The 19,089-nt window shown below is 35.1% G+C and overlaps 2 protein-coding genes across 2 annotated transcripts; both read left to right on the top strand.

Annotated features, from left to right (window-relative positions):
- Positions 1-2,685: 2,685 nt before the first annotated feature.
- LOC143452852 (tektin-3-like) lies at positions 2,686-8,963 on the top strand. The gene is made up of 8 exons (XM_076953990.1): positions 2,686-3,321; positions 3,437-3,520; positions 4,456-4,526; positions 5,970-6,113; positions 6,318-6,437; positions 6,705-6,807; positions 6,953-7,107; positions 7,363-8,963. The coding sequence occupies exons 1-8, from the start codon at positions 2,743-2,745 to the stop codon at positions 7,577-7,579; spliced, it is 1,473 nt and encodes a 490-aa protein (XP_076810105.1). The 5' UTR covers positions 2,686-2,742; the 3' UTR covers positions 7,580-8,963.
- A 5,180-nt stretch (positions 8,964-14,143) lies between these two features.
- LOC143452724 (proteasome assembly chaperone 2-like) lies at positions 14,144-18,037 on the top strand. Its single transcript, XM_076953782.1, has 7 exons — positions 14,144-15,122; positions 15,553-15,730; positions 15,940-15,998; positions 16,069-16,187; positions 16,265-16,423; positions 17,332-17,443; positions 17,723-18,037. Exons 1-7 carry the CDS (start codon positions 15,060-15,062, stop codon positions 17,801-17,803), a joined length of 771 nt encoding a protein of 256 aa, XP_076809897.1. The 5' UTR covers positions 14,144-15,059; the 3' UTR covers positions 17,804-18,037.
- The last annotated feature ends 1,052 nt before the right edge of the window (positions 18,038-19,089 follow it).

The raw sequence follows: 19,089 nt of genomic DNA, 5'->3' as shown, positions 1-19,089 counted from the left end.
TTAAAGGAAATGACTCGAGTCAGTTGATATCAAAAACTAAGTCACACTTGCTTCTGTCAACAAGAAAGATACAGATTTAAGATTTTGAAAAATTTTCTATATTCGGCTGTTCCGTACGCAGATTCATTTTATTCTCAGTTTAATGCGTTCGAATTAATCAAAAAGAGATATATTCTGACACAAAGCTGAAATGTAATCCAAATGAAACGACTCGACTCATTTCAAATATCGAGTCAAGTTAAGTCTAGTTCTTATATGATTTCTTTGAAAAGTGCTCTAGTCAATTCTTTAAGAACGCCATTCTCCATTCATGCAAGTACACATATTTGTCTGCCAACTATTTTCACATCAATTTTGGTAATAATTGTAATTTATTATTTATATTATAATTAATCTTTTGCAATTGATCATTTCAAAACATCAGATTAAGGATAAATTTAAGCCTTAAAATGTCAGACTACTTAAGCAACCCAGCCTTTCTACCTTAAAATTTCATGGGCTTACGTAAAAAACATGTTCAGCTTATGAAAACTACCGTAAATTTTGCACTTATATATATGTATGTATTTATTATATTTCTAATAATTTCTTAGTTTAACAAAATTTGAAGTGTTTTTTTTTAGTTATAACTGCACACACTTTAATTAACTTTAGGTTTAATTTATGTAATGGTATAACTACAACGAAGCAGTGATTCCCTTTGGACAAAAACCTTTTGTAATTTTATAGTATCGTAATGTATACATTGAAAGGTTATTTTTCCAGACAGTTTTCTTTGTTCTTGGGCTGAGTATTTTCTTTTCAATGATCGATAATTTAATTAATTGATTGGATTTTTGCAGTTATGAACAGGGTTTGATAGCCTTGTACACAAGGTACGTGTAACGCAGTATGTCCCTGTCTTGTTTGTTTGCCTGTTCTGTAGGTCCAATGTACTAAACAGAACATTAGCACACAATTTACGGCTTGAAAGAGGCCTGGTTACTAACACGATATAAAAACGACAAGTAATGGTGTTGTAAATGAGCACCACGCCGACTGGATGAGAGTTTATAATTAACCTTCAGATGAAGGAGAAAAACAACGGAGTAAAATACCGCCTGGGAGCGCGCCAAAGTATCAGAATAAAAGAGAATAGTAAGAGAGAAATGTCAGCCTGTGCCTCGATACCGGCGTCACTAGCAACCAGCTTATAGGGTTACGACTTGCTTCAGTCCATCTGTTTCGGGTTTAGATCAATAGCTAAGGACGGGCAAATATCTACTTAGTGTGGGCAAACTTTAAGAAAAGGAAGTCTATTGTGAACACGGTGCCGGCTGGTTATTATTTGCTTTTGTCAAATTGTGTTTTGGTAGCGTGTTAAATTACTAAACCCGGTTTAGGATTAGCCTTACTTTCGTCGATATGTGGTGATAACAATAAAGTTAGGCTGCACCAGAATTGTTTTATGTAAAACAATTTAGAGTTTTAGGCAGTTACGTTAAAGATAGGAATAAGGTATACAAATCAAGGCAATGCTGTTTTCGTATTTATACAGTGGGAGCAAATTTAAGTGCAAATTTTTCAAGATTTTTGCGATTTATATTTACAATAAGTCGTGGGTAATTTCGAAATTTTTTACTAGCTCATGCTCAAAACTTTTTACTTTCAGCTATCCTAGGTAGAGTGAATGTGCGGTAAATTTTTTATTTAGTTTTAAGCTATACTGTTCACCCTTAACGACCTACACTCTTCAATAAATTGCGGATAACATTAAAATTTCACGTTGAAATTTTTACGTTTTTACGAAAGTTAGCTTCCCACTGAAAATGAACTGACATTCAACCAGCTTTGTCAAAATTGCCAGATACTGTATGTTTCATTTTAGGAAAGAAACTAAACAAATAACAGAAAATGACTCCGTTATAAGATTTATGCATACTTTAAAACAACCAATGAAGCAAAAAGACAAACTTCCATATCTGTGCTAAAGGTATGCGGTTGCAACCTTGGCAACATGGTGACGAGTGTTAAACTGTTTGTTCTGACTAGTCCCGACAAGCAAACGAGGAAATTTTTGTCTAATCACGTAAACTCACTCAGCGGTTTTTCAACTTTCGCAAACTTGGCTTTTAAACGTCAATTGTTGGCCTGAAGTCGAGAACTTCAACAAACAGAAGGCTGGGGAACAAAAAGAGTGCAAATATTTACCGAGAATCTTTAAAGGTCTTAAAATCATTTTAGTCAAACCATCCCCAAACATTTGCTTATCTTGTCTCTCACTGTAAGAAGACTTATAAATGAAAGCGTGATGAAATTTTTGCGATTCTTTATAAGATACGATCCTTCAATGAAAACCACTAAAATTAATTTAGAAATCGGTTGCAGTGTATTACAATGTAGGCTGGCAACAACGATTTATAGCTGTTACTATTAGCTAATATGCGGCGATAAGTTGGTTTCGCTGTTTGTCGTGTGTTATACAATAAAAGAGAACCTAATTTCGTAGAGAAGCAGGAACGGTTTAGAAAGAAAACTAAACACTTATGAAGAGGCGTATTTTGTATGGTTTAAAGCTTGTAATAATTTTACAACAATTAGAGTTTCAATTCAGTTTTACTTTCAATTTTAAGCCATTGCTTGTCAAAGTATTGGGTTTATATGTTGGTTTTTGCATGGTTTTAACTATTTTTTATTCATTTTCTATTCGTAAAATTTGCTTAGAATACTGAACACAAAACGTGATCAGATCAACAAGTCAAGATGGAGATGGCCGGATCTACACTCACTGCCACTTACACCCGACCGAAGTCCGTTGGACACAACTTTCTCCCATCCATCAGCACCATGACGGCGAGTTACAAAAGCCACGCACCGCCCCACGCCCTCACCCAGTCCCTCAGTCTACCATGGCGCCCCAGCACTTACTATAAGGTCGCCCAAGTTAACCCCACTCTCGGCAAGTATCAAAGGAGCTTTCCGTCGACTCTGGACAAAATTCCACCCCTGTCTGCCAGCAACCGCACCGCCCTCTTCACTCGTTATACCCCGGACGACTGGTTCAAGTCCAATGTAACCAACTACAGGACCTCGGAATCTTGGAGAAACAGTGCCGAACGTCTCCGTGCGGACACGGCACGCTTAGTGCAGGACAAGGATCAGCTAACTTTCAGGACCCAGCAGGAGACGAGCAAAAATCTTGGCGAGAGGGTCAGTGATATCACCTTCTGGAAGTCGGAAATCCAGCATGAAATCGAAAACCAAATCGCCGAGACAAATGCTTTGCTTGAAGTAAAGAAACGGTTGGAACGAGCGTTATCTGAAACAGAAGGTCCACTTCAAGTAAGTATGTTTTATGTAGTTAATAATGCCCATTTTAAAACAAGTTTTTGTCATGTCAAGTTCCTGGTATGGTTTAGAGATAGCAGCTTAATAATTGTATAACTGCAATTGATAGACTGCTCAAGAGTGCTTGTACCACCGCGAACGACGAGCTGGAATTGATCTTGTGCACGATGACGTGGAAAGGAACCTTTTAAAGGTAAACTTTGTTTAAAACCGGTGAGAAATAATTTTTTAACCCTGCTTGTTCAACAGTCTAGACATTTAAATACAGTAAAACACCAAAATAAGCTCCCCATCTAGATGTCCCGACGTTTTTAGAATAGTTGAGCGGTTCCCGGTCCCCCGCCATGAAAACATCATCAAATGAACAAGTCGGCTGTCAGCAGCTTACTTACGGTCCAGTACACTTTCGCGTGCCTGGGCCTGTTATGGCGAAGTTCAATACCTCTTACATGTACTTATCTTTTGGTCTGCTAAGCCGGTACAGACACAGCGGTTTCTATAAATGATTTTTTTATTTGTCAAGTGGTAGCAGGGCAAGCGAATAATGGCCTCAAGGAGGTGCTTCATCACTCTAATCTGCTGCCACCTTTCGTAGTAAACTATGTCCCGTGGTTTCGTCTCCATGACAACGGTATGCCTTTTTACGTCGCCTCAGCAAAAGCATATCTTGTTGTACATGAGAGTTTGTGTAACTTTTTGATAAGTCATGGCTCGTCGCATCGTAAATGCTTGTTCACTCATCAACAGTTCGTCCGCTGGCTACGAATTTACATGAAAAATGTGTGGGGATGAACAGCTGTTTTCGGCTGATATTAACACAAATATTTATCACTCAATATTCTGCATTTGGTTTCATATACAACAAAATAAAGTATAAAAACATATGTTCATTCAGCAGATGAAAGTTCTCGGTTGATTTTATGACTTAACGAAAAACACCTTTTTATAGTATCTTTATTTATTGGTAATGGCTGGTATCGGCTATCGAAAATCAATAATTAATTTCATTTTATGTTTGCTCTGGTGTCCAATTGATATTACATTGCGCAAGATTGAACAACATTGCTATGGTCGACTGGTGTACTTTTCCAAGAAAAAAGAATCTTTTATGCTCATTTGTCTTTGCAGGAGGTTGACGTCATCAAGTCTTGCCAGGAAAGAATGAGACGTCACATTGACAAATCTGTGCAACAGTTATCGTGAGTCATATGTTAGAAACATGTAAAGATAGGCCCTATTAATAATTTAAGTAATGTGGCCTGTGTCTGACAAATTAAATAATTAACACAACTGCAATCACTACGGCTTTGGGTATTGCCTACGCCTCACTTTATCGTGGTTATGGCGGGATACTAATTTATATCAAAGAATCGTCCATAGCCTAATAGTTATTTTACAAGTTTTCTTTGGGATATAAGGCATGTTGTATAACCACATTTCACACAATATTTGCCTAATATTTCAATCTCACCTCTTTCGTGCACTAAATTATCCCAATTACTCTAACCTATGTATGTTGCGAATGTTGAGAAAGAAACTACTATAGAAATAATTAATTCATGCCCTTGTAATTAACTTTTCCTTAAAGGCACTATTTTTGACAGGTGTAGATTTAGATGGTATTGAAGTGTCATTGAAACGAGAAAATATAATATTGAAATGACTGGTAAATTGTGAACATCTTGTCAACTAAATACGTCATGATACCGCAATGGAAAACCTTTGATCGAAAACATTCTCAGCAAATATACCATGAGAGCAATTCTGACAAATTTTGTCACATTAAACGCATTAAATCTCTGTCATTGGTGATATTGTGCGCTAGGTTTTATACAAAACGCCATCAATCCACAATTTACATTCATATCTGCAACCTATAATTCGTAAAGGTCATTATGATATCAAAATGCCTCCTGCTCGCGAAATCGCCATAGCAACCTCAATTGGGAGGCGACGTGAATGTTCGTTTTTCTTTTTCTTTGTTCGATATCAGGTGTTCCTTGTTCCACGCTGGAGCAAATTCGCCAAACGAATATCACCTTTTGGCTCATCACAATAAACAAACGCTGTCCGGCCCTAGCCATTGTTGGTTTTATTGTCGCGTGTGACACCTTATTGTCTGAGGCATTTAAACGGTTTGGAATCCCTTTCAAATGGAATCTTTTACGGATAGATAAATACTTTTTCGGTAACAAGTATTTAATAGGTCGATGTTATCAAAACTAATCATTTTTCCTTGAAGAAGCAAGGGCGTTAGGATCAGCGACATTTTGTGCTATTTAGGCATACGCCAGTTTTCATTGAACACTATTCACCAACTGTACGAGATTATACACTCAATAAGAATGTTGTATTTTTTACTTAACGTCGAACAATTATCGAGTACTGTTGCGGAACTACTAAGAGTCTTAATACGATTTACGAAATTTAAGAAATTTAAATGCTTAATTGGTCAGTCTGAATAAACCTTTAAATGAAGTTAAATTTGATTTAACAATAAAATGACAACTTGATTACGCTTTAAGTTGAGTTAAAAAATTGTTAAATAAATCAAAACCTTTCTATTAGATAAATCTAACATGAAGGCTATTTTCAAAATATATGTAAACAGTAGCTACACGAGATTAACTTTTCTTTGACAGCAACAACCGTGCTGCGCAGCACGAACTGGAAAGAGATCACAGCGATAAGTACAGTGCTCTGCGCATCGACTCTAGATGCCATGTGTTGAGAAACACGTCTGATGGCATTGCTTATCATCGGGGCGTGGAAAAGGTCGACGCCACGTGAGAAAAAATTCTAAGTTCTTATTAGTTTTTAATATTTGCGTGTAAAAAGTCTTCACTAATCGAAATTAGACCCAGATTAGTTTGAGAAAACTGGGTCCGAATTCAGGTTTTATGTATATTGTAAGTTTAACCGTTTTTAAATCAGTAAACAGCCTATACCGTATGAAACTACGTTGTACAACTATTTTTATCCATTTTAAGCGTCTCGGTTCCAGAAACTTGGGCTAAATTCAGCGATGATAACCTTCTTCGATCTCAAAGCGAACGAGCAGCATCTGCAAAACTTCGAGATGATATTGAGAATCTACTCAATATTACCAGGTAAATGATAAAAGACCAGTGATTCCATATTTGTTTGAAACAAATCGTATGACAACCCGAATGAGCTAACTATTCGGTGCAAATTTTCATTGCTGAAGTTCATTTTAACATATTTTCAGTGAATGGATTGTATATTTCATAGACTACTCTAACAAACTGCTGCAGTTAGAAATAAGATTTGCGTATTTAAAACTGTATAGCACATAATCGATGATTAAATGTATAGTTAACATAGTAAAATTACACAAACATTTCTTTTCATTTCAGCAACGAAATGTGGACGCAATTTAACAATGTCAACGTGTCGTTCACAAATAGAATAGCTGAGACGGCTGATGCAAAGAATAAGCTGCAAATGCATCTTGCTAAGGTAAGTTATTCCATCAAGTAACACGTTTAAGGGTCGTCGGTTAAAGTGAGAGGCAAGAGCTGAAACAAGCAAATAATCATATAATCGTGAACCACGAAATGGATTTGTTATTGAATGGTAAAAATGAATATTCTTGTTTTTTTAGACACTGCAAGAAATGTTCTCCACCGAGCAAACAATTGCTCATATTAAGAGGGCAATTGCTGAAAAAGATTCGCCAATGCGAGTCGCTCAAACTCGTCTCGACGAACGAACAAGGAGACCAAATGTTGAATTATGCAGAGATCCATCACAACTAAGGCAAGTATAATACTTGAAAAACAAAAGCTACAATTAGCCAGCTGAAATATCCCAGCAACCTAATCTCGAATTAAGGGCAGACATTTTGAAATATATCGAAAAAGCTCATCTGAGGATTTACGAAATCTGAGAATCTAAAATACATGTGCTAATGCGAAGTCAAATAGCCTAAATGAGTACATAAATATATTTATTTTGCTATAGCCAAATCAAAAATGCTTTCCAACGTAATTCCAATGTGTCTTTTCCCTTTAGACTGGCAGGCGAAGTGATGACCATTGACGACACTATCAATGTTTTGAAATCACGCTTACGTGAAGCAGAAGATACCCTACAAGGATTGGTGCATACCAAGGCGTCTTTGGAACACGATCTTTCTGTCAAGGCTAACAGCTTGTTCATTGATCAGGAGAAGTGCATGGGAATGAGGAAGACATTTCCAAGCACCCCTCGCCTGGTCGGATACTCCTAAACGTTGTCGTTTTTAAGAATATCTTACAAAAAAGTTTTATGAAATGTATGAGAGTTTTAAGACTGTTTTCAATCTTACGCTTTTTGCGTTTACATTATTTTACTTTTGAAGGAGGTATATTATACAAAACTTTAGGTTGAATGTTTTCTATTGTGTTTTCAAAGATTAAGGCTTTTTAAAATCTGCAAAATTGGAAATAAATTTAAATAAAGTTTTTCGTTTGGACAATAAAGTAACGGAACAGAAACTTATATTTTCAAAAACGTTTTTTAGAACATACAAATTATTTTTACAACGTGGAGCAAGCCCAGTTCAAATCTTTCTTTTAATTAATGGTAATTCCACTGCAACTGTCATCCCCCTAATCAATAAGCCTAATCACAGATTGCATTAAGAGATTAATTATTGTAGATATATGTAGTTTTGCTTTTGAATTATATGATTATTATTAATTGTTTTTTGTGTGTTTCACTGATTTCTTCGCACCCTGAGTTTAGTAAAGTAGGCTATACCCATGCTGTCCGCACATATTTTAACTTCTATTTTACAAATTTGGCTTGTGGCTATGAATTACCTGAAAACGTAGAACTATAGAGATGAAATTCAAAATTTAGCGCGCCAAAAGTTGCTACATTTTCAGTTCTAGGCATGTGATACCCGTTTTAAACGAAGATTTCATGATTTTTATAGCCATACTTTCTGAACGTTTGTTTTGCTATTTTTTTTCCTTTTCCTTGTAAGTAGATCAATTCAATAACCGTGAATGAGGAGATCAGGTAAAAATGATAAGTTTGTTTGGTTTGAAAAGAACTGCAGCTTTATTAAGCTTTTCCCATGTATACTTTTCGTCCCCAAACCGATATCGATATTACGACTCAAAATTTTCAAATAGTGGAATGCAAGCAGTGCGCCCATTGAAATCCAGTTTTTCTTCTACCGCCTAACTCTTGTACTGTATATACAAATAGATTGTGTGAGTTCTTTTAGCCATATCTTTTCAATATTCTGTCATCTTCTTGCACTTCCGAGGCGTAGACATAGCTGTTTTCATAATTGTTGTGGCGAACGTCTTGTAATATTCATGTCTTTTGTTGTTGAAATTTTAAATCAATGCTGAAACATGCATGGTTGCAAAAAAAACTTCTCGAACCGATTTTTTTAGAAAGGTATAAATTTATAGCAACGTAAAGCTTATCATTGTCATCTACAGTAAATCAACTTTGTATTTGTGTAATTCGTGTCGCAAACGTGATGCAAACAGCCTGTTAAAAGGTATGACTGCCTTTTCAGTAGACGCTTTTTCTTTTGTATATACACATTTCTCACTCTTTGCTTGTGTGCTGTGAAAAATATTTTTGCTGAACAATAAAACTTTTTCAGTAAATGCGTTTTCATTTTATCAAAGGATGAATATACGAAAGTATAAAGTAATACTTTAGCCTCAACGAACTAACGCAACTTTAAACAAAGCAGCAACTTATAATTTATACTTAACAAATACAAAAAACACATCTCTATCTTTGGTTGGTTTGGACCTTTGGCGAATGGACAATATAGGATACAAAAACTGACTGGAAATTTGCTCAAGCAAAAAGCAACGTCACTTGATAAATCGGCAACAAGCTTCTCCACCTTTCTTTGCCATAAGAGACTTTTGCTTTGTTTGGTAATGCATTTCGTGACTTGGATCGCACATCGACCATAACAAAGAAAAGGTGAAGATTAAGACGGGATATTACGTTGTGGACTGTGGTGAATTTAATGATAATAATTAATGTAATCATAGTAACATCTAAAATAAGCCTGTATATAAGCTGATAACAACAAGCCTATTGATAAATAATAAATTTCCTTTATAGTTAGTTCTTGCATCAATGCGTATCAACGGTATTTGCAATAATTTGCCACCACTTGCATGGACATGTAAAAGCAACATTAAAGAAATCGAATCGTTGTTATGACTGCAAAAACTTAATGATATGGTTTAATAGGATTTTGATAACTGTTGTAAAATTAATGTAATCACGGCTAACCATAGTAAACCAAATGAATAATTGGTCTCCACTTCCGCTGGTTTTGTTTCTTTGTTATTCTGTGCTCGGCAAGTCACACATCCGTGTCGTGCTATATCCTTTTAACTTTATCTTGAGCTTGTGAATAACTTATTTGTGGCTTGCTCTTTCAACAGCATTTATAAGCTGCAGCTGGCATAAGAGCTAACCCACGGAATGTTAAAGCCTGAACTAATGAAACTCGGAACCTAATGGCTAAACCACAGAATTTCGAAAGCCAAACCACAGAATGTCAGAACGAAATGTTTAAAGGCCTCAGATGTTTGCCGCTTTTTCCTGTTTATTGATTGTTTGTAAACGTATTTATTGTTTGACCATTCTACAACAAGGTTATAGTGTATTACCATATTTTTCGTTCCCCACAGTCAAAGGTGAGAAATAATTAATACAATGTTAGAACCAAACCTCGGAATTTCGGAACCCACCCACAGAAATTCAGAAGGCAATCCACCGGAAATAGGTTTTGAAATTCCTTAGGTTGGGTTTAAAAATACCATGAGTTGGTTTTTGAAATTTTGATGTGTCGGGCCCAAACATTCCGTGGGTAGGGTTTTCACATTTCGTCGGACGACATGGGTTCAAGTTCAGTGCTAGATTAAATAATAAGCATAATAAGCTCGTTCTTATAGAGCATCAGGAAAAAGGAGGCACTAACTCTTCAACTCAGAGTTGAAAGCCGGTGCCGGGAAATTCGGTTCTGGTTTTTGTTTGAAACAATTTCGGGCCAGATTCGGGAGCGAATTCATACTAACATCCTATCACTTTTGCGTCGTATGATTTAACTTTCTTTACACAAATGTACATGTGCGCATAGAGTTGTAAACGGGCCTTACATTGTTAACCAGATCTCGAAAATATAAGCCCGAACCCGATAATTTTTTTGAAGTCTGATTTAGGGCTGAATGTTAATTTTATTGAATGAATCAAAATCGTCTTTTGAAGCCAGTTTTTGACTGTCATCATTTTCTAAGGAGCGGGTTCCGCTCTGCGGAATGTTTTAGCGCAATGTGTGCATTCACATTCGTGCAAAGAAAGCGAAATTACGACTCAAAGCTATTGTGTCTGTGGCAGGATGTGAGTATAAGTTCGGGCCCGAATCTGGCCCAGTTTTTTTTCTAACTTAAGCCCGAATGCGAGTTGGAACATTAGCGGGCTCAGTTTTCTTTTAGACAATTAATGAAAAAATAGCCTGAAATCAAAAAATCAAAATTTAGTTTTTGCTTCTTTGTTCCCCAACTCCTTGAGCCTTTAAAAAAAACCATTTGGCTGGTGATATCTATCGAAAAACTGCAAATTATAGTGTTTTGCAAAAATTTTACGTGTTGTTAGAGCAGTTTGCATTTTGATGCTGATAAAAAGAAAAGTTTCAAGTTTAAAAAATAAATCATGTTTTAATAGAAAAATAAGGATGTTTATTTTTATGTACTTAACTGCGCAACAATATATGTATATTTATATTTATATGAATTTTTATTTTATATGAAAGTTTTAAGTGTCAGAAGTAAAGGCTGTAAAGGTTTAAATTCACTGCGACAGTTAGTGCAAAGCAAGCAAACGTTGTGTTTAAAATCTGGAAAAAATCATTTGTACTAATAAATAGTAAAAGTCATATATAGCAAGTTCAAATCAAAATTAACATAAATTTAATCAGATACTAGATAAGAGTTACACTTTGCTTGAAACAAAAAAATAATCACTAGACATTTTGTTTTGCTTAAGCTGTAAGTACAGACAGGTTCATCTAATTATGAGTTTTCGGTTAAATAAATGTTGTTTCAGGTTTATTTTTGGTTAGTTTCCCATTACGTTTGTATGGGAGCATTATTTTTTAATGCATGCTTAAGGCCTCTAAGGGTCTTAACCCGGCCCTATTCAAGCTCACACCAATGTTAGAACTCCGACTAAAAGTTTTCATTTTTTCCCCAACCTCTCCAAAATGCGAGAAGCGCAAAAGCTTTTTGCCTCCTAAACTGGTTTAAAACGACTTAAATGAAATGGATTGTCAATACTTATAGGTAGATTGTAGACTACACTAGCCGCCAAGTTTTGGTGTACACTTTTAAAATACCGTGTAGCCAACAGCAATTTTGAAACGCAATAAAATCAGCTGTAACATGTTTTCCTATAGGTTACAACCAATAACTATTCGTGAACAAAACATAAAGCCGCAGATAAAAAAAATAAAGAGGTAAAAAGGCCTGAGCCTACCGTAGTGTACACAAATTGCACAAAACACCGACCAAATTAATCACCGTAGCTTACACTTGAACCACTCTAAGAGGCTCGGCCGTTATAGAATCTCATGTTTTCAACAGAAATAAACAAACGCTGTTTTAAAAAGAGTGTAGCTCGAGCTCTTGCTCGCAAATGAAAAAACCAAACGTCGTTCGTGCTTTCGCTCTATACGCTTAGCCTTAGAAAAGACGGTGCTCGTTTTTTCTCTCGCGCTCTTGTTAGTAGTTAAAAACTATTTTCACTCAACGCATTTTCGAAGCCAATGGCATTTGTATCTTGCAAATTGTGAAAGATGTGTGTAACTGATGCCTAATAATTGCTTATCGTTATTTGTTGTAACTGTTAGGAAATTTCATGGACTCCGATGTTTAAGAGCTTTGTTTTAGTAACATCTGCCATAAATGATTAATCAACAAGTAAAATATTAAAAACCTTCTGAATTGTAGATGCGGACGTGCGATAATTTAATATTTTTCACTTTCAAAGCATGTATCGATTAAGTTATAAAAATAACGATACTAAGCTTGTGATGACAACCCAGCTTATCTGTGCTTATCTGTATCCATCATATCAACAATCACCAGCCTCATTGATTAATTATTGTAACCGGCTTAAAAACCAAAGAGTTTATATCGAACCACAATCACATGGTTTTGACGTGCTTTGTGTTGAGTATTGTAAAGCGATAATTGTGCGTGAAAGTAGTCTCACAGCAGTCATTTTTTATTCACTTGTATATGTCTTTAGTCCAATCTTTTTCATCCATTTTGTACGTTCGCAGCGTTGCTTTATGCAAAGAAAAAGAGCGACAAGCGGACAACTCTTAAAAAGTGTGTGCTCGTGGTTCCGTTGTTAAAATAAAAAAGAGCACCATTCTCGAGATCGCTCCTAAAAAAAGAAGCGCATTTGTGGCTAGCTTCGGTTTTCAAGCAGCTTCTCCTTAGCCCTATAAAGAAGCAATTTTGACACGGACATTGGAAACGCAGCAAAAACGGAATGTCTTCTTTCGTAATTCATTCCGCTGTCTCTTGCAATCAGCAGAAGCTTCCAACGCGAAATCGTGCAGTCAGAAGTGGGCAGTTGGTATAGGTGACATTTAAAACTGTACCACTTGTAACGACACCACTGGACTATTTGGCAAAAAATCTACCGACTGGTCCGGTATTCGGTACCGATTTGAAAAAGTAGTTCTCTGCTCTGTACCGGTATTTTTGTTTTGTTGAATCCTGCTAGGAACAGCAAACGTTTAAATTAACCAATTGAATTTTAATTAAAATGAAATTTTGACAAACATACTTCTGAAAACTTTGAAATAATCGCTTCTTATAAAAACAACGAATAAAGATTATATGAGATATTATTTTTTGCGTGTTATGAATTTATCTGGAATGTTTAATAAATTAATTATGCAGAGAAGTTAATTTAATACATTTTAGCTGTACCTTTAACTGATAAATTTCGTGTGTTTCTGAACTGGACACGCACCAGCGCTTTCTGAAAGCTATCTTGGAAACAAATTAGATTAATTATGAACTCACCAGAATATATCAAAATTGCAAGTTAAGCTAAAAAATTTTTGCATTCATGCTAGGCCAATAATCGCAACAATCCATTTTCCTACCAGTTTTATTATTGTGCCCATAAGAATTATAATGCTGGCTCTGATTCTCTGTCTAACAGTTCGCTAGGTAACAGTAGAGAACACCGTGAGAGATTTTGAAGGAAGTGACTCCTATAGCAACAAAAGCAATTTTAACATTACTATGCCAGCTCTGTAAATAAAACAAAAAGAAAGATCTCGATACCGGTAATTTACAGCAACTACGAAAGCATCTAGATTGTGCTTATTAATCATAATTATCAAAACTTGTATTTAAAAAAGCAAGCGCAATGACAAAAGGAGAAGAGCTAAAAGTAGTTAACCAGTCAGAGGACCCAACAACCGCACAAGAAGCGTTGAAACGAGAAAAGTCTGACCTATGTCCCAATCTTGGTAATCCTTTGTTTTCCTGTGTCGCCAAGGTTGAGGTTGTCACTGACGAAATGAACAAAAGCAAGTGCTATGAATCTCACCATCCATTATACCAGACATCTGCGAGCTCCTATGGTGAGCTGCCAGCTACTCCGGCAACCGTACCTTCAACATATCATGGCAAATCGCAGCAATTCTCCCAACATCTTGGAAAGTGTGGAATGTATCGAAATCACTCCTTAAATACTTCATTGGATAAAAGTAAAGTTTATGACTTTCCACAAATGTAAAATTAGCTAGATAAAATTCCGATATTTAAGAGAACATTGAGTTTTATACGAGTTAGTATATTTTTGTGCATTGTTGTATCACTGTCATATTTTCTTTTGGTAATATAAACAAAATACCGAAAAGAGGTGGATTCATTTAGTTATTCCTGGAAATTGTAATATTTGCGGAATGCCAGTGAGTGCTGAGAACTTCCTGAGTATCATATTTTCATATTCATAATAGTTTGTACAGTTCATACATACGGAGATGTTAAACTTAACGCCAGAAGATATTGTCCTTGTATTTTAAGTAAAAATTAAAAAAGGCATTGCGCATTAAAATGTTTGCTAGCAAACTAAATTATTTCTGAGTTATACCCTTTTTTAACTGTCTTGTTGAAAATATTTTGAAAGAATCCGTGTATAAGTTAATGCTAGCACTAATTTATACTATATATTTTTTTGTTATTTCTCAACTTGTAACATCTTATAAATTAGTATTGGCCAGTATTACTTGCTCTTTCACACCTAGGTATACTTGCACTATGGTGTACAGATATACTTCACACTACTTGCTACTTTTATCTTTGGTCTATAGTTCAACTTGTTCATGCTTGGTTTCAAGTATTATACGATAATAATTATGTTGTAGTGACTTGAGTTTGAGAATCACTATGAATTTGATGCTGATTTGATGTCACACTTTTGCAAGCAAAACTTGTTATGCAAACAATGGTTAACAATATTTATAAAAATTATATTTTTTTGTATTTTGTTAATTACTTTTGTTAACTGTGTGTTTTATGTACTTGATTACTTGTGTTAGTAGTGTATAACTGTGTATGTATTTTCTTGAGATGTTCCAAGAGATTATGTAACTGTATTTGATACTATAAATTGTGATCGTATAGGTTACAATTAAATCTGTAAAAATGTTTATTTCTGTCAACACCAGTTCTATACCGAAAACTTTTAAAGGAAGCACACTTATTATTGTAAGTACAAAAATGTAAATTTTTACCAAGAACTATACATAACTATAGTTACATAATATAGTATACATAACTTCTTAACTATACATTTATAAACTTTTTCAATGAATTATTCTCCAAAATGGACTGCTAATCTGCTATGCCATATATGAAAGTTTAATATATCACATAAAATGCTGGATAGTATTCTTGTTTGATTGCATTAACTTATTTCTACATATATTATGCATATTGTCACAAAGTCTTAATTAAATTTGTATATCAAAGTTTTTCCATTTTTCTACTGTGATATCTATAACAGAGTTGAATTAACATTGCATTTTATCGCCAACATTTCGAATGTCTATTGAATTAGATTTTAATGCTTGAACAGTTTTTAAAAGTGCTTTATATCTTTGTACTCATATCTTTCTTAAGCCCAGTGTTGTTTCAGCCTGCTATATCTGTTGGGAACGTGGGCCAACTTGCATGTGATCTTTTGATCGCAACACTAGATGTTGAAAAAGTTGGTTATTTTTGCTCCCCATGCTTTCTTCCAATAGTTGGAAATAATCCATTTGCATCATCGCTTCAAGCAGAAAATTCAAATACGCCCTGTTTAAGCTCAGAAGGTAGATCATGTTATCTTTTACTTATTGGCATTCATATAACTAAATTGGTGTCTTGTATCTGTAAATGTTATGATAGGTTAAAAATTGTTTCTACTTGTTTAATCCCTAGTTTAGAAAATTGTTCGATTTATAGTCTAAATTTTTACTTAGTTTAGATTAATATTTTAATATTATTATTATGAGTAACAAAATTTTTCTCTTTTTTTCAGTTTATTACAGTTCCACCTCAAACCTTGCAGTTGTACAGCTGCGCTCACCTTTGGTGAAAGTAAGTGTGTTTTTGTATCTAAATTGTTGTTCACGACACATAAATGATATTTCGGTGTCTTATATTTAAGGGTAAGCAATCAGAATTTCGGAGTCACCTGCTAAAATGGATGAAAGAATGTGAGTTTGCTGAGCTCATAATTTTATCAAGCTGCCATGCGTTTGAAAGAAGCGATGAACAATTAATTGGGTATGTTTAAGTGTACGACAGTACTTCGGTGAAGCTTTACAAGTAATGGATTAACAAGGCAGCTTCTTTGTTTGCAGTGCCCCTTTTCGATACTTGATAAGTCCTGCCCACAAAGATGCAAAACAATGCATTTCCCAACTTTCTTGGAAAGAAATGGAGGAAAGAGCTGTGGGTTATGGAGATCGATCATTATTTCTGCCTGGAGGAGGATACACAAAAAAATTATTTCAGGCTTGGTAATAAACTGAAAAGAAGTTATCCTAGATAAATAGATGTTTTGTTGATTGATGCATTAATTACTACATAATGATGCCAGTTAACATTGTATTTATCAATGAATCTTGGTCCACAAATCTTTATCTAGTGGCAAATATCATTTTTGAAGCACCTTTAGTTATCTTTGCGATTTTCATGTTCAAAATATCAGAAATTCCACCCTTTCTAAATAGTTTACCTCAAAAGGAAACCTGTTTTTAATGCTCTTGTATTCGATGATGGTGTTGACCTTAAACACATATAAGGTGTTCAACATTTTATTGCTAATATGTAAAGAGATCACTTATAATTTGTGCCAAACAAATAACATATCAAACCATTAACAAATCAAAGCATGGTTAGTATGTTACCATGGGCGATTCTTCAGTTAATTTCAATATGGTAAGTGTTAATATGTCGTTAATATTACCACAAAAACACTGAACTGAATTAACTGGAATTTGTAGTTAATGACTGATGGTCACATTTTAGTAGGCGATTCGGTATGGCTGATGAAATGAGTTAATCAAAATGGAAGTAATTTGCTTGCGTTATAATTGGTTCAAGTTTATGTTGAAGTTTTTGGAATGTTATGAATCGTATGTTAATCTTTTCTCCTTGATCAGAGGAAAGTCTTTGCTCGACTTAAACCCTGTGATGATTGCTCTTAGGGAGCCTCGGTTACCAAGCTAGTCTTTTTACAAGTTTTGGTTGTCACAAATTTGTTTTTATATTGCATTACTCGAATTTAGAACTGCTCACCGGGTCCACTGAACAGGAGCAACCGCCATTAATGCTTTTCCCATGGTCATTACAACGGTAGTGGCATTGTGTATCGAACACATGACACATTATTTCAATATGTTTATATTCTGGGTATTGGTTTTAGCTGTGAAGCAGAAGTGCCCTGTGTAGTCCTGCTACTATTTTGTGCCGAAGGAAATAATATCCCTGAAGCAATGTCTATCGTAGATCACCTTAACCAGTGGAAGCATTATATAGTGAGTGATTTATTTGAAGTAAAGTAGCGATTTGCATTGGCAAAGATTGTGCATTCAGAGCTTTTTCTTGCTTAGTTGATAATAATTTAACCGGACAGGTATTACCTTCAAACTCAAACCTCAAATATGTCATCTAAGTTTACTCAACTTTTACTATTAACGAATCTTTTTACCAACAAAACACATATGCCGATCCGATCAGCACTTTGTTCCTGTAAGGCAGCATTTTTGGTTAAATTAGTCTGTGCATAATATCTCATGATTTTGTATTTTGGACAGGATGAAAAAACAAAAAAGTGGACTTCTCCACCCTCATGGGCTTATTTGTTTGGAAATATGCCACCAAGTGGAATTTTTTAATTTGTAAATCATGATTTGTGGTCATGATGGTCAATGATAATACGTATTCCTACTGGCATGGTTGGCATCTTACTATTTGAGAATATGTACTTAAACTGTCACTATTGGAAGCATTTAATACTATCAATCATTATAATGCAATCGATCATGCTTATTTTTATTGCTGCTGGTTTACTACATGATACTTACTATTGCGATTGATATTGCAAAAAAAGTGTGGTTGTTTTTAGCGCCCATGTTGCAATTGTTGAATGGAATGTAATGTCTTTTGGATAGAAAAGATAAGCCTACTCATTTAGCAAAGAAAACGATTGCAACAACACAGAAAGATACTTTTCTCAAGTTCACACCTCCACGAATTGAAACATTGAAGATTTACAAGATATATTTTTGCATTAGCAATGGTAATTCTATAATTACACAGTTGCAAATGATTTTATACTTAATCGAACTCACTGAAGGTCATACCGTGCTGTACAGACAAAATTGGAATGCATCAAAAAAGTAATTCAAATTAATCTTTTTGAATGAAAGCAGTGAAAAAATCTGCATGTTATTACAATTTTTGTTATCAAGTTAGCATTAGTAAGCTATGAGCTGAGAAGATTGTCTTAACGTAGCCTCTTTGAGTATACAGTATTCCGTCATGGCAGAATTCGTTGTGATTTAGATGTACCGAGCGCGCTAAATTTTTTGCAGATGTTCATATTCTGTTCGGTTTTAATATGACATCGCATTTAAACAATTTGATGAAATAAGGAATGATTTGCCGGCTCGGTGGTCAAATGGTTCGAGTGATGCCGTCGCAACGAATGCAGCTAGTATTACGTGTTCGATAGGCATTGCAATGTCCTTGGGCAAGGCATTAACGACATTTGCTCTTGTTCAGTGTACAGTCCTAAATTTGGGCAATGCTATTTGAAAAAAATGTGTGGCATTCCAAACTTGCACAAAGGCTAGCTTGGTAATTAGGACTCGAGCAATGAGGAATCATTACTAAGTTCAAATCGTGCAAAGACTTTCCTCAGTCCGAGGTTAAAGATGACTATACAAATTTATTTTAGTGGAATTTTCCAGAAATGAGCGATAACCCTGAGGTGTCGCTTGCTTTAGTAACCGAATTTGGTAAGTAATAAATTGCACCAGTTTATCAATTGATTGATAGCATTTTATTTGCGACTAACATGCTCTGTGAGTAAGCCGCAAATATCTTTCAACCTACATGCCAAAGTACTTTAGTAGCAAACAGCCAATTGGTAATGGATGTTCTGTGGAAATCTACAGCG

Source organism: Clavelina lepadiformis, chromosome 4 (genome assembly GCF_947623445.1).
Source record: "Clavelina lepadiformis chromosome 4, kaClaLepa1.1, whole genome shotgun sequence".
In the NCBI taxonomy this organism is placed as follows: domain Eukaryota; kingdom Metazoa; phylum Chordata; class Ascidiacea; order Aplousobranchia; family Clavelinidae; genus Clavelina; species Clavelina lepadiformis.
The sequence above is the reverse complement of the archived record's forward strand: the minus strand, read 5'-3'. Positions and strand labels throughout refer to the sequence as shown.

Excerpts from the sequence above, each read along its gene's own strand:
- LOC143452852 (XM_076953990.1), top strand. The coding sequence starts at position 2,743 with ATGGAGATGGCCGGATCTACACTCACTGCCACTTACACCCGACCGAAG. Across the intron at positions 3,322-3,436 it reads AAACAGAAGGTCCACTTCAA|ACTGCTCAAGAGTGCTTGTA; the intron begins GTAAGTATGTTT and ends TGCAATTGATAG. Across the intron at positions 4,527-5,969 it reads AAATCTGTGCAACAGTTATC|CAACAACCGTGCTGCGCAGC; the intron begins GTGAGTCATATG and ends TTTCTTTGACAG.
- LOC143452724 (XM_076953782.1), top strand. The coding sequence starts at position 15,060 with ATGTTTATTTCTGTCAACACCAGTTCTATACCGAAAACTTTTAAAGGA. Across the intron at positions 15,123-15,552 it reads AAGGAAGCACACTTATTATT|CCTGCTATATCTGTTGGGAA; the intron begins GTAAGTACAAAA and ends GTGTTGTTTCAG. Across the intron at positions 16,188-16,264 it reads AGCGATGAACAATTAATTGG|TGCCCCTTTTCGATACTTGA; the intron begins GTATGTTTAAGT and ends CTTTGTTTGCAG.